Source organism: Brassica oleracea, chromosome C3, assembly GCF_000695525.1.
Source record: "Brassica oleracea var. oleracea cultivar TO1000 chromosome C3, BOL, whole genome shotgun sequence".
Taxonomy (NCBI): domain Eukaryota; kingdom Viridiplantae; phylum Streptophyta; class Magnoliopsida; order Brassicales; family Brassicaceae; genus Brassica; species Brassica oleracea.
Window position 1 is genome coordinate 3301222 of NC_027750.1, and position 12671 is coordinate 3313892.

Sequence of the window (12671 nt, forward strand, 5' to 3'; positions counted from 1 at the left end):
TCTCTTCAGGAGTAATCTAGTCCAGCTCATTAGCGAAGTCGGAGGATTCAAGGTATGAGGTCCCTTCAACATTTTCCGTGAGGTTCACCTCTTTAGCCTTTCCTTTCGTGGACTCTTGATATAACTTACAGAGATGTGAAGGAGTACGACAGGTACGGGACCAATGTCCTTTACAACCACATCTGTAACACACTGTCTCACGCTTCTGGGTGGTATCCTCTTGAGTTTCTTTACCCTTGGAAACTTGCCCGGGTCTAACCCACTTGTTAGATCCCCTCCATTTGGGATTGTAAGTTTTTCCACGTTTGTTGTTGAAACGGCGGCCATGACCTCGATTGGCCTGGTTTCTCCTTTCCGAATTTTCTATCGCCGTAGCATTCACTTCAGGGAATGCTTTGGCTCCCGTAGGTCGGGAATTGTGGTTTTTGATCAAGAGCTCATTGTTCTTTTCAGCTAACATGAGCGCAACCATCAGTTCAGAAAATCTCGTGTACCCGCATTTTCTGTAAATTTCGGGCAAGAAGTGAAGCTGTTTGTGGAAAGTGTTATATGTTTTATTCATCATTTCTGCCTCAGAGACAAGATTACCACAATACTTCAGGAGTGAAACTATCCTCAGGACAGCGGAATTGTAATCCTCAACCTTTTGAAAATCTTGGAACCTCAGATTTTTCCACTCTTCTAGAGCGTGAGGGAGGTTGATTTGTCTCTGGTTATCGAACCTTTCTTTTAAAGTTTGCCACAGTTCAGCTGGGTCCTCGACGTTTGCATAGTCGTGCGTTAGATTTTCATCTAAATGCTTCTTCAGGAAGATTATCGCTTCGGCTATATGCTCGGGTGGTGATTTGTTACCGATTACAATTGTTTCGGTTATCTTTTTCATCACCAGATATGGTTTCACGTTTGTGACCCATCCGACGTAATTTTCGCCAGTTATTTTTAGGGCCGGGAACTGGAGTTTCTCGATGTTTGCCATTTGTATTTCTAAAAACACAAAATAAAATATTTTATTAGAACTTCATAATTTAAAAACCGTTTACATTAATCATAAACTATTCACATCTTTTTATATTTTCAACGAAAGCGGCTCATCTTTTCTTTTAACTATCGTAACATATTTAAATATATTATGTAATCAAATTTTTGTGAGATGGGCCTTTATTTTATTTTTCCAAAAAAGTTAACCAAGTTTATATTCGTCCTCCCACATTGGAAGAAGCAGAAATAATAGAGTCTCATATATAGCTAAGAAAACAATAGTTGAGTCGCCGAGCTTAGTAACGCAAGCTTGTCATCCTAGTGGAGGCTCTAAAGGTAATTAGCACAGTTGGGATCTCTATGTCGGCCCCGTGAGAAGAGTTACCCCAAGGTCCCCCATGCCTGTTCCAAGCCCTGAGCCTGCGCATCGTAACACTGTTTCTCACTTAGGCTGCGTGCGGGAGTGTTGGGTGAGCCGACAAGTCCCTTATCCGAGTCTAATAAACAGGGCCACAGGGGCTGTGGGCTTTCGGTAAGCGAAGCATGCAAACAGGTTCGTAACACTGTTTCAACCACGGTATCTCACTTAGGCTGCGTGCGGGAGTGTTGGCCTTGCCACAAGGCAAGGGTCCCTGATCCGAGTCTAATAAAGAGAGATGTGTGGGCTTTGGGTAAGGAAGAGGCAAACAGGCAAATCATTGTGAACGTACCAAGAAACTCTCACGGAGAGATGACAACTGTACTAATTACCTTTTTTGTTCTTTATTAAATTTAAGTAAATCAACAATGGAGACTTCTTTTCAAGCATTACCTAAAGCAATTTAGGTATAAATAAGAAAGAGGCCGATACTATGTTTAGGCTCTTAACTTTTTTGATTCATTGAACTTGAGTTATCAAAATTGGACCAATCAAATTAAGTTTGGTGTTGTTTTAGCACAAATAACTCGGCTTATAGGTAGTTTAATATAATTTAATTTTATTCTAGCAATGGGCCTGAGTTGGGCCGGAGCCGAGCAAATGTTCAGTTCGATGCATTGTTTGTTGGTGAGACGAAAACGAAGTTAGTTTGAATTTACACTTGAGAGCTAACGGGGAGGGCGATGGCGGTAGACACGGTGGGGGAGTTAGGCTTTCCGTACTGGAATCCTCTCCGGCGAAGGTTTCCTCCCGATTCTCCTTTCTTCGCTTCCGGAAACGTCGAGCGCGAACTACTCGCTAAACAGGTACGGAACGTACTCCTTGTGGCTTCTGAATCGGATGCTGTTCTTAGGTTATAATAATACTCTACCATGATCCGATGTTCAATCTAATTTAGCTTATCGTTTACTCATTGATGATGATGTTATTCGTATTAGCTTTGGCTGGAAGAAACTTTCAATTTTTGGTCTTCTAAGTTTGGATTTCATCTCATTGTTCTATTTCGATTTTGATGAACCGTTTAGCATATTTGTCATCTACAAAATTATATGCTTGCAAGAGTTGAGTTCTAAGGAGGATTTGAATATGCAGGTGGCTTTGGACTTCACAGAAGATGAGATCACCAATCTGCAAACTATAGTGGAAACTGAAAGCAGGTTTTTTTTTTATTACTATTCTATTCACTGATGAGCTCGTTGGCTGTGATTGTTTATCGTTTTAGTAATGTAAAGAATTGATTTTTCAGATTATATTGTTTTTTTAGTGACCAGTAAAAAATATAGCAATGATTGTTTTTTCACTGATCAAGTTCATGTAGACTAGTTTCATTTTCAAATTTGGTTTACAATTCTCCGCAATGGTCATGAGCTTTGATTGTTTTGAGCAGAAGAATCTCCTGTCCCATTGTTGGCTGCCCTGAGCGTCTGAAGTCTCTGGATAATTTTGAAGATCACTATAAGACACGGCACACTGCGTCTTGTTCAGTATGCTCAAGGGTCTACCCTACTTCTCGCTTACTAAGTATCCACATCTCCGAAGCGCATGACTCTTTCTTTCAAGCTAAAGTTGCTCGTGGTTATGACATGGTATGCACTTATCTCCTTGTGTAGCGTTTTGAGGCAGAGGTATCAAACTGTAGCGACTGTGATAGCGCTCCTGTCATTGTTTTATATGGATGGCTTTAACCTTCACCTGATATCCAATTCTGAATCTTCCTTTTTATGCTCTCATGAACATAATTTTGCAGTACGAGTGCCTCGTGGAAGGGTGTGGATTGAAGTTCAAAAGCTACAAAGCACGGCATCGCCACTTAATTGACAAACACAAGTTCCCAACGACGTTCGAATTCTTCAAGAGGACCCAACTCTCTAAGAAGCGAAGAGAGAAACTCCAGAGGCAACGTGTACCAAAGCTGAAGCACGAGGAAGACAAAGAAGAAGCTTCGTCAGATGCCATGGAAGTGGAGGACAAAGCCAGTCTTGACGGTCTTGTCTCAGCACTGTCCACGCTCACCACCTCAGACACAACTCCTTCGAATGTCAGCTTCGGGAGACGCCATGGTCGTGGGCTGACCTTTGTTCCACGCTCTGTTCATAGGGAAAAACCAACCAACTCTTCGTCTACACCCGGGTCAAAGACTTAACTATGGTCTTATGGTTCCTCCTAGTCTAAGGCTTATGTAAGATGGTGAAGAAAAAAATTTCTTTCTCTACTAACATTGTTAACGTTTGAGTGAGTCTATGAAGAATGCATTTAGTACCAAACGATATAAATCAATGTGTTCACATCTCCTTGCGAAAAAAAGTGTTTATGATCTCTCTCAAACAGATTCAATTAGAGAACTGCAACATACAACAAAGCGAAAACAAGTAGCAGCCATGTGGGTTTTAACGAGGCTGTTCCACTAAGAGGATGCACAATCACTTCATCAATCACAGGTCCACAAAGAACATCCTCTTTTGTTATTGTAACAGAGTAGCTGGTGAAACTTATCTGCGCTGCAGCTTTGTCTGCTACAAACACTAACCCAAACTTCTCACCGGAGCCAGTCCCATTGCTCTGCAATGTGAAGTTCTGAGCTGCGGATCCAGCTTCGACACCGACCAAGAAATTTCCTATGCACGCATCGTTGGCATCTCCTAATGTAAATGTGAGGTTGTATCTCGAACCTTCACTTGTGTCTGTTGTTGCTGTCTGTATGCCTGATGGAGTTGTGTCAGCCAGAATTTCTATCGCAGCTTTGCCTTCTGGGACATGGAAGTGCTCCGAGTCTATGTATCTGACTGTTCCTATGACAGACCACTGCGTTAATGCTGACTGGATCAGACTTGGTACTGCGTCAATCAGAACTCCCTCGGTTGAGTTTGGTAAGAAACCCGGTCCAGATTCAAATCCACCATTGGTTAAGAGGTTACCTACACCAACAAAATCAGAATCAATGAATCTATGCAACTATGAATTCAGCTATAGCAGTCTCTGATTTGATGACTTGAGAAAGAAGAGAAAGTAACTTACCACTGTCCTGATCCAGTGTTACACCAACAGTCTTGATGAGCAATGTGTCAACGATAGGCCAACATGTGGAGTTTGATTCAGAATCTATAGTCTGGCTTTCAAGAACTAAGTTGATAGGCTCACTATTCCCCCATTTACCCAAGTTATGACTGTAACTCTGCCACGGAACCTTACTGTAGTTCTGCCTGTAAGAAAAAACCGCATTGCTGTCTGGCCCTGAGACACTGAGACCAGAAGAGCTGGAACAGTTCTCGCCTCCTGGGATCAGCGCAAACGTGAGGATGTAGTTCAAATCATCGCCTCTGGCAATGAATGTTTGATTGATCTTGCCGTCTTCACCGAGCTGAACCGCGTGTCCAGAATCAGGTAGGTCAGGTGAAGTAACATATTGTACCGTTCCTTGGAATGTCCATCCAGGGAGTGTAGTGTTCTGATCCAGCAACACGAACGCGCCATTTGAAGATAAGTTTAATGGTGGAGATTCGAAGTCTGGATTTTCCAGAAAATCTGCGTATCAAAATGTACAAACTTTTAGTTTATCAACACAATGACATGTATACTACAACAGATCCTGTAGAAATAGAAATACTTAAGCATTTGAGGTTTCAATGTACCTGAAGAGGCGCAACTAGAAACGAGAAGCAACAAGAAAATTCTGTGAAACCAAATGGCCATTTTGCTTCAGACAAAACTTTGAATGTCAACGCTTCTTGGATCAAGATCAAGTGATTGTGTCTTAGTAAATTATAAGTATAAAAGAGAAGAATGATGCTGTAATCTTTGACAAAAGAGAATGATTGATGTTGTATCATGTGTTAAGCTGGCATACATTTGACCATTCATTATAAAACAAAACTGAATGTACTTAGCATCTATTTTACACAATATTAAAGCTTTAACAAAATCTTTATCGAGTCTGGCACATTTTATCATAATATAAATAAGAATCGACTAAAGTCAAAGCTACAAATTAAAGCTAGATCATAAGTACTAATGTTTCACCATTCAAAAGATTACAATACACTACTACTTTACTTTCAAACCAGATTGATCTTGTTTCATCATACAAAAGATTACAATACAATACTACTTTCCTTTTAAACCATTTTGATCTTCAATACTTCTTCTTTTGAAAGAGCTCAAACAGCTGAATAGACTTCTAACTATGGTACCCAGCAAGTAAACTCACCAGCTCCCTGGCCCCTAGTTCCCAGCTGCTGGCCTCCGGTTCAAGTAACGTATCACTGCATCTTCCACCCTGCAACATTTCAAAATTCAGAAATGAGTCATCAATGAATGCACTTTCACAACTCAAGTACATATAATTCGAGTGAATTTAATAGTCTAGAAACCTGTTGTAATAAAAACGGAGACTAGAAACAAGAGTGACTAGATGATGAGCTTACCAAGGTTGGTTAAAGAAGTCTGATCCACGCTCTCTCTCAGCATTTCGACTGGCTTCTCCCGCTACAACCTTCAGATCCTTGCTCTGCGATTCCATCAGCGCGTTTACGAATTCAACTGGTGATTGGCTGAACCCCAAGAAAAATGCCCTTCTCCTCCTATGCTCATGGATCTTCCTTATGGCTGCACATATCGCTTCATCACAAGCCTCAATCTCTTTATTCTTCTCTGCCTTAGCCAACAAGTTGTTCAAGTCCCTTTGGATAGTGACGGGTACATCCACTAGGACATCGTAACAGGCTGATACGGCCGGGCTACTTCCTGACAGCTTGATCTTGTGTTCCAAGTGAATCGGTGGTGGAGGTGACAAGTGATGAGATAACTTCTGAGAGACCATTGTGAACTTCAACTTCTGTTCCCCAAAAACTTTCTGAAGTGCAGCGTCGCAGTTGAAGAAAGAAGGGTCGTTTGGGCTCTGCAGTTTCCTCGCCTTGACGTAATGCCAAATCGCAGCGATGATTCTTGGCCTTGTCTCAACCTCAATCCCGAGAACATCCATCAATGCAGTAGAGAGCTTGAACTTTTCAGGGAGGTAGTTCATCTCCAACCGAATAGTAGCTGCAAACTCCTGATTCCCTTTCCTTTTTATCTCAAACCCTTCCTGAGGGGCAGGTGAACGAGAGTTCTCCCATGTGATCAACGGGCTATCAGGGTACAGCCTCTGATCAAGGCTAACTTGTACCTTCTTGAAGAAAGACGAGAACTTTGGAAGCAATGGGTTAGCTTTCTCAACAAAACCTGGCTGGTCCGGATCCACCCCATCTTCCAAGATCCTACCAACGATTTTAAGAGTCCATGTTGGAGGGTCAGCGTTTGGATTGTTGTTTTGGTTAGCAAATGTGTTGAACACGTAGACCCTAAGCGTCTTCTGTACGCAAGGAGGGTTCTTGAGAGCCTCCTGGATGTCAACCTTCTTTCTACTCAACGCAGCATCAACACGAGACTCGAACTCAAGAAGCTGCGTGTATAACGCAGACTCAGGCAAGATCGCCGCCACACGTTCCTGCAAAGACTTTTCAGGAAGCTTCTGTTTCTTCTTCCGTGGAGCAGGAGTTAACTCCATTGTTCTCATGGGGGAGATAGTGTTGTTAGGGAAACCAGAAGGAGGTCTCATTAACCTCTTCACGTTTGAACTACTTCCAGGAGTGGTCATAGAAGGCGAAGAAGACTGACCCAACCCAACAATCTCCTGGGGGGCTTGAGCTTGGTTTATCCCCATGCCCGCTTGCATCTGTGCATGAACTTTAGACTGTGCTTGAGCCATGGCCTGAGCTTGAGTGAACTGAAACGGAGCTTGAAAGTTAGTTGCCATATGAGACTGAGCAAAGCCTCCAGGGACAGAAACAGAGGGCATCATCCCAGGGCTCCTGAACGGCGAAGGCGCAGAGCCTTGAGGATTATTGTTGTTACCAGACATCGGTGCCCTGTGAAATTCAGAAGAAATAACACTCTTTTCAAAAAAATCTGCTTAGAATCACGTAAAGGGAAGACCTTTGCTAATGATTCCCAGTAAAAATCTTCAGTATCGATTAATCTAACAATTGAGATGAATGCAGACGCGATAGATCAGCTACCAAGACAGATCGGGAGGCTAAAACCCTAATTTTTTTCAAAGGTTGATGCACAGTTTAATGAGTAAGAATTGATCCCAAGAGGTTATTTACCAAATGTGACGAGACGAAAAGAAGAAGATTCGCAGCTTTGTTTCTTCTTCTGAATCTTCTTCGCCGGTGTTCCGCCGCTTCTCAGTCGAGAAAGGAAATAAATTGTTCACCGGAGATATTTTATTTATAAACCGTGTTCAGACCCGACCCGTAATTTCAGAGCCCACAGCGACTGTTAAATGTTTGAGACCATTGGGCCTTTGGCCCAATTTAATATACTTTTTCGTCAAAATATCACGACTGTAGATGGGGCTATAACCCAATTGTAATGGCATTTTTTTTTGTTCATAATGATAATATGGAAACTACAGTAGTTATGGTACATAATTAGACATTTTCTCCTACATGAGTTTTACCTTGTTTTCGAAGATTGAGAACTGAGAAGTTCTCTCCACCTACTACAAACTCAATATGATTTTTTTTACTCGCGAAAACTTACTTTTTCAATGATAAACCAAACTTATAAAACTTTACAACTTTGAAGACTGAAAACTAAAAACTTATCAATCAGATTCACAAGGACGTGTCAGATTTGCGTTCAGCGTCAGCGGCAGACTGCATTTGAGCTGCATACTGCAAGTTCCAGAGAACATCTTCAAAGGAAGGTCTTGCCGAAGGTTCAAGCAAAACGCACTTGTTGGCTATTGAGATGGCAATAGCTAAAGACTCCTGCGAACTAGTTGTTAGCACCGTTGGATTCACTATCTTCTGTCTACCGTCTTGGCTCCCAAATGACGTCTGCCAAAAACGTTAATAACATATATCACAACTAACACTTACGTTTCAGGCAAATAAAAAATGATAGAATGTTACTACTATTATCTCTGGTTTGTTACCATTTCGTTGAGAAGAAAGGCCTCTCCTTTTGTAGTGGGCAACGGTCCTACGAGAGATTCCAGAAGTACGAATCCGAAGTTGTACACATCATCCTCTCGTTTAGCCACGTTGTACTTTGACTTATGTCCTTCTGACTTTATCTGCAAAGTTGAGTCCTGACTTAGTATCAAAGAAAGAGAATACAAACTTCAGATAAAAAAGAGCAAACCTCAAGCTTTTCGTTCTCTTCAATGATGGCAGATACTCCATAATCACTAAGCTTAGCAATCTTGTGTCCATCCAACAAAATGTTATTCGTCTTCAGCTGATTGTTGAAGGAGCCAGGCATAACACCGGTGTGAAGAAAATGAACCGCCTTTGCTATCTCTATCAGAATCGCTAGTCTATCTGGCCACGTTAGGATCTTCTCCGGACAAGACTCTACAAGATTATAACAACACTGAGTTTCCAAGTACTTATTAGATCAAGTTTTAACTTTTGAGTTTACTAAATATGTCAAGCTGACCTGATAGATGTGCACGGTAAGTCCCCTTGGGCATGTACTCGTATACAAGGTAGAGTACGGTCGCTGCAGGCTCGTATTCTCCGTTGGTTTCAGTGCAATTATGGCCTAAGAAGCCAAGGAGATGAGGATGGTTGAGCTTAGACATCCAGTCTAAGTGACTTCTGATACTTTGGCTAGAGAACTTTTTTGATAAGACCATACATCTTATAGCTACGGAACTTCCATTTTCTAAGGTTCCTCTGTATAGCTGCAAAGAAAACAAAACAACCAGTGTCAACCAAATGGACGATGATGAGGCTATTGCGTTAGATGAACTAAGCATGGGATTTTGGACCGAACCGAAATTTTGGTTCGGTTAGATTCGGTAGGTTCTTTTAAAAAAGAAATAATAATTACCCAAGTCATACCAAAACCCGAACCGAATTTATCCAAAATTTTAACAAACTAAACCAAAATCTAACTGAAATCAAAAGCTTCGGCAGGATTTTCAAAAACCGAACTAACCAAAAACTGAATGTGAATTCGGCAAGATTTATGTTGAACCGAACTAACCGAAAACCAAACTACCCGAACCGAGTAACCCAAACTAACCGAACCCCCAAGCCTAAGTGAACCACACCTTTCCAAGGGAGCCTTCACCTAAGAAACGTGATGAATCGAAATCATCTGTGGCTTCCTTTAACTCTTCAAAAGAAAATGACCTGCATGAGGGCACACCTTGTGCAGCTAGCTTTGCTGTTTGAGAGATTAACCCTGCAAGACCATAACGTGCAAGGACATTAAACTCATGAAAGATAGCAAGAAGAGAAAGTCTATATTCCACTCGTACGAATGTTTACATTTTGAGTCAAAGCTACTCACTTGCACTAGCAAGAACTTGAGAAGAGAGACTGGTCTGTGTATTATTATCAGTCACAGCCTTAAGCCTAGCTTGAGGCACTGACTTGTGTTTTGAACAACAACACGAGCGGCGCTTTGTGCATAACATGAGTAGTCCAAACGCAAACAAAACAAGAACTAGAACAGCTCCACTAACCATAGCAACTAAAGTCCCAATCTTTCTACTTTGGAACCCTTTCCTCTTAGCTTCAGCCTCTTCACATAACAGTTCCTGATGCTGCTCATGAACTCCATTTATAGACAAACAGTTCCCACCGAGCTTAACAACTCTCTCACCAGAAGACCCTCCCAAGCAACTAGGAATCGTCCCAACCAATCTGTTATTAGACAAATCCACGAACCCAAGTTTGCCTCCACATGTCAGATCAACCGCTAGCTTCCCGCTGAGCTTGTTAGACGCCAAGTCCAAGTAACTAATGTTAGCCAATGAGAACAAGAACCGAGATGGAGCTCCAGTGAGTTGATTAAACGACAAGTCAAGATGCTGAAGCTGAGACAAACCGTCAAAACATCTGGAAACTTCGCCAGAGAATGAGTTCTTACTTAACAGAACAGTAACCAAACTCTTAGGCAGCAGAGGTAGTGCAGAATCAAATCGGTTCTCTCTAAGATCCAGCATATGGAGATGATCTAACTTACTGAGATCAGGCAACTCACCAGAAAGCTCGTTGTGGGACAGAGCAAGAACAGTGAGATTACTCAGCGAGTCGGGAACGCTGCCGTTTAAGTAGTTTCCATCAAGCGTCAGACTCTGAAGCCTAACTAATCTTGAAACCTCAGGAGGGACGGAACCAAAGAGGTAATTCGAGCTCAAATCCAAGGACTCGAGCCAACACAAGCGATGGATCTTCCCTGGGAGCTCACCAAAGATGCCTAGAGAGACTAAGGTGAGAGTCTTCAAGCTCGTGAGCCTCGTCAGCGTCGTGGCGAAGGAATCTATCAAGAAGGCTTTGGAGAGAGTGCGGTTCGGGAGGGGAGATCCATAGAACGTACCACCAGCTGGTTTTGAAAGCTTGTCTCCCATGACTTTAAGCTCTGTGACGGAGTTGCCTTCGCAGGAGATGCTCATGCGAGGAGTTGGAGGGATTTGGCATAAGTCTCCGTAGTAGCTTCCCCAAGATTCGAGAGCTTTGGGGAACTCTAGATGTTTTCTGAGCTGGTAGAGGACTTGGGTCTGAGAGTTTTGGAGCTGGTGGGTGTTTTGTAAGAACAGGGCACATGAGAGAAGGAGTAAAGGTAAGACCTTTGAATGAGCCATGATGAATTAGCAGAAAGGAGACAAAACCCTAGAAGGAGAAGCAGATTTGGAGACACATCACACACACAATGTCTGCAAAAGACTCTGGAGACAATGAACTTAACTCAGAGAGGTTGAGGAAGTGAGGACAAATGGAGGAACCGTGGATGAGAGAGAATGTTTGGTTGTCGGATTAACACATAGACTGGAAAGCTAAGAGAAGAAGGTGATAAGGACATTAAAGACATTAAAGACAGAGAGGTGAGGCAGCATTAATGGTGGCTTATGTGATTTTTATAACTGAGAAGACTTGACAAAAAGAAGAGATTAGAAAGAATCTTCTTCTTCTTCTCTTTAGGAAAGGAAGAGTAAGTTGAGAGTGTGGGTCACACCAGAAACAAAAAATGTGCACTCAATTTGATGAAAGTTTGTTACTTTAATGAGCAATTTGGTCTTGATTTCACCTTTCTCTTTAGTGTAAAACAACAGTAATAAAACAATGTTAATTAGAACCACAGAAAACGAAAATGATCTTTGAATTTTAAATTTGGTATTAGATAAAGTATGATTGATTGTTGTATGGGTGATAATTTGTTGTTTACTAATTATAATATGTGAAAATGCAGTGTGGAACTTTGGTTGACTGACTCATGGAAGCAGTCCTGCATCATGGAAGATGCCGTGACACATGTGTGTGATTAGATTCCATGTCTTTTGCTAATTCACCGAACTGCCCTTCTTATACGATACCAAATACATGACAAAAAGAAGCTTTTGCTTAAACGGAACAATTCAGTAGAAGTAGCTTTCATTGAAGGGCAAATGTGTGACCATAGCTAATATCATTCCTAACCATACAATAGTATATCTAGAAAGATAATTCCATCAGTGACCTAAACCACAAATCGACCATGTTTAAACTGTTGTGTAGACCAGAGTCTAGACCCGTAGCGTTATAAGGGTCAAGTGTGTATTTTCATTGCAGGTAAAGGTAGTACTGATTATGCTTTGTTTAAAGGTTAAAGGGAAAACAACAATGGTTGAATCCCACTTTAGTGGGCCCCACGTGTAGATCCCACTGGTCTGATCCTCAAAGACCGGACCATCATATTAATTAACTTTTTTTGTCTCTCATGCCTAAATTAAATATATGAAAATTAATATGTTTGAAAAATACTAATAAGAACTAGGTATTACAATATTGATGATGCTTTTAGTATCAAAATGAGACTTTTTTTTTTGACGAATATCAAAATGAGACTTAACACTGCAAAACTGGGGTTTAAGACAGAGGACGCTTTAGAGGAGGAAGATAAGACAAACCAGAAGACTCCATGGAATGGGAATGACAGAGCATGTGAGATGAAGAGACCTGGATATTAAGATCCTACCATCTAACACTAGGACAACCTTTTCTGGGACCAGTTACAGTTTTGGTTCTTGGAGAAGAAACAAGCAAAACATCAACATCGCATGCTACCCAGAAACCAAAAAAGTTTCTCTCCAAACTTGTCTTAGTTGTCTAGAGAACAGAAATAATATCTTCGAGATAAGAAACGATCAGAAATTTGCGGAGTCTACAAGAATCCGGGGTTTGCTGAGTTTGTTCACTAATTTTCCACTGCTTATAGCATTTTACAAGTTTACAAGCTG

The 12671-nt window shown here is 41.5% G+C and overlaps 5 protein-coding genes across 5 annotated transcripts; 1 reads left to right on the forward strand and 4 right to left on the reverse strand.

Moving 5' to 3' along the window:
- Positions 1–16: 16 nt before the first annotated feature.
- On the reverse strand, positions 17–976 carry LOC106329667. Its single transcript, XM_013768344.1, has 2 exons — positions 597–976; positions 17–503 (listed from the first exon to the last, which is right to left on the reverse strand). The coding sequence occupies exons 1-2, from the start codon at positions 974–976 to the stop codon at positions 17–19; spliced, it is 867 nt and encodes a 288-aa protein (XP_013623798.1).
- A 1073-nt stretch (positions 977–2049) lies between these two features.
- LOC106335284 (zinc finger protein 511) lies at positions 2050–3651 on the forward strand. Its single transcript, XM_013773763.1, has 4 exons — positions 2050–2202; positions 2489–2553; positions 2784–2982; positions 3144–3651. The coding sequence occupies exons 1-4, from the start codon at positions 2080–2082 to the stop codon at positions 3537–3539; spliced, it is 783 nt and encodes a 260-aa protein (XP_013629217.1). The 5' UTR covers positions 2050–2079; the 3' UTR covers positions 3540–3651.
- Positions 3652–3681: 30 nt separating this feature from the next.
- Positions 3682–5220, reverse strand: LOC106335283. The gene is made up of 3 exons (XM_013773762.1): positions 5026–5220; positions 4412–4918; positions 3682–4311 (listed from the first exon to the last, which is right to left on the reverse strand). Exons 1-3 carry the CDS (start codon positions 5084–5086, stop codon positions 3731–3733), a joined length of 1149 nt encoding a protein of 382 aa, XP_013629216.1. The 5' UTR covers positions 5087–5220; the 3' UTR covers positions 3682–3730.
- A 145-nt stretch (positions 5221–5365) lies between these two features.
- On the reverse strand, positions 5366–7655 carry LOC106335282 (SWI/SNF complex component SNF12 homolog). The gene is made up of 3 exons (XM_013773761.1): positions 7540–7655; positions 5818–7299; positions 5366–5669 (listed from the first exon to the last, which is right to left on the reverse strand). Exons 2-3 carry the CDS (start codon positions 7290–7292, stop codon positions 5615–5617), a joined length of 1530 nt encoding a protein of 509 aa, XP_013629215.1. The 5' UTR covers positions 7293–7299; positions 7540–7655; the 3' UTR covers positions 5366–5614.
- Positions 7656–7833: 178 nt separating this feature from the next.
- On the reverse strand, positions 7834–11397 carry LOC106328201 (probable inactive leucine-rich repeat receptor-like protein kinase At3g03770). Its single transcript, XM_013766593.1, has 6 exons — positions 9743–11397; positions 9501–9634; positions 8882–9128; positions 8585–8796; positions 8376–8516; positions 7834–8277 (listed from the first exon to the last, which is right to left on the reverse strand). Exons 1-6 carry the CDS (start codon positions 11037–11039, stop codon positions 8053–8055), a joined length of 2256 nt encoding a protein of 751 aa, XP_013622047.1. The 5' UTR covers positions 11040–11397; the 3' UTR covers positions 7834–8052.
- Between the last annotated feature and the right edge of the window lie 1274 nt (positions 11398–12671).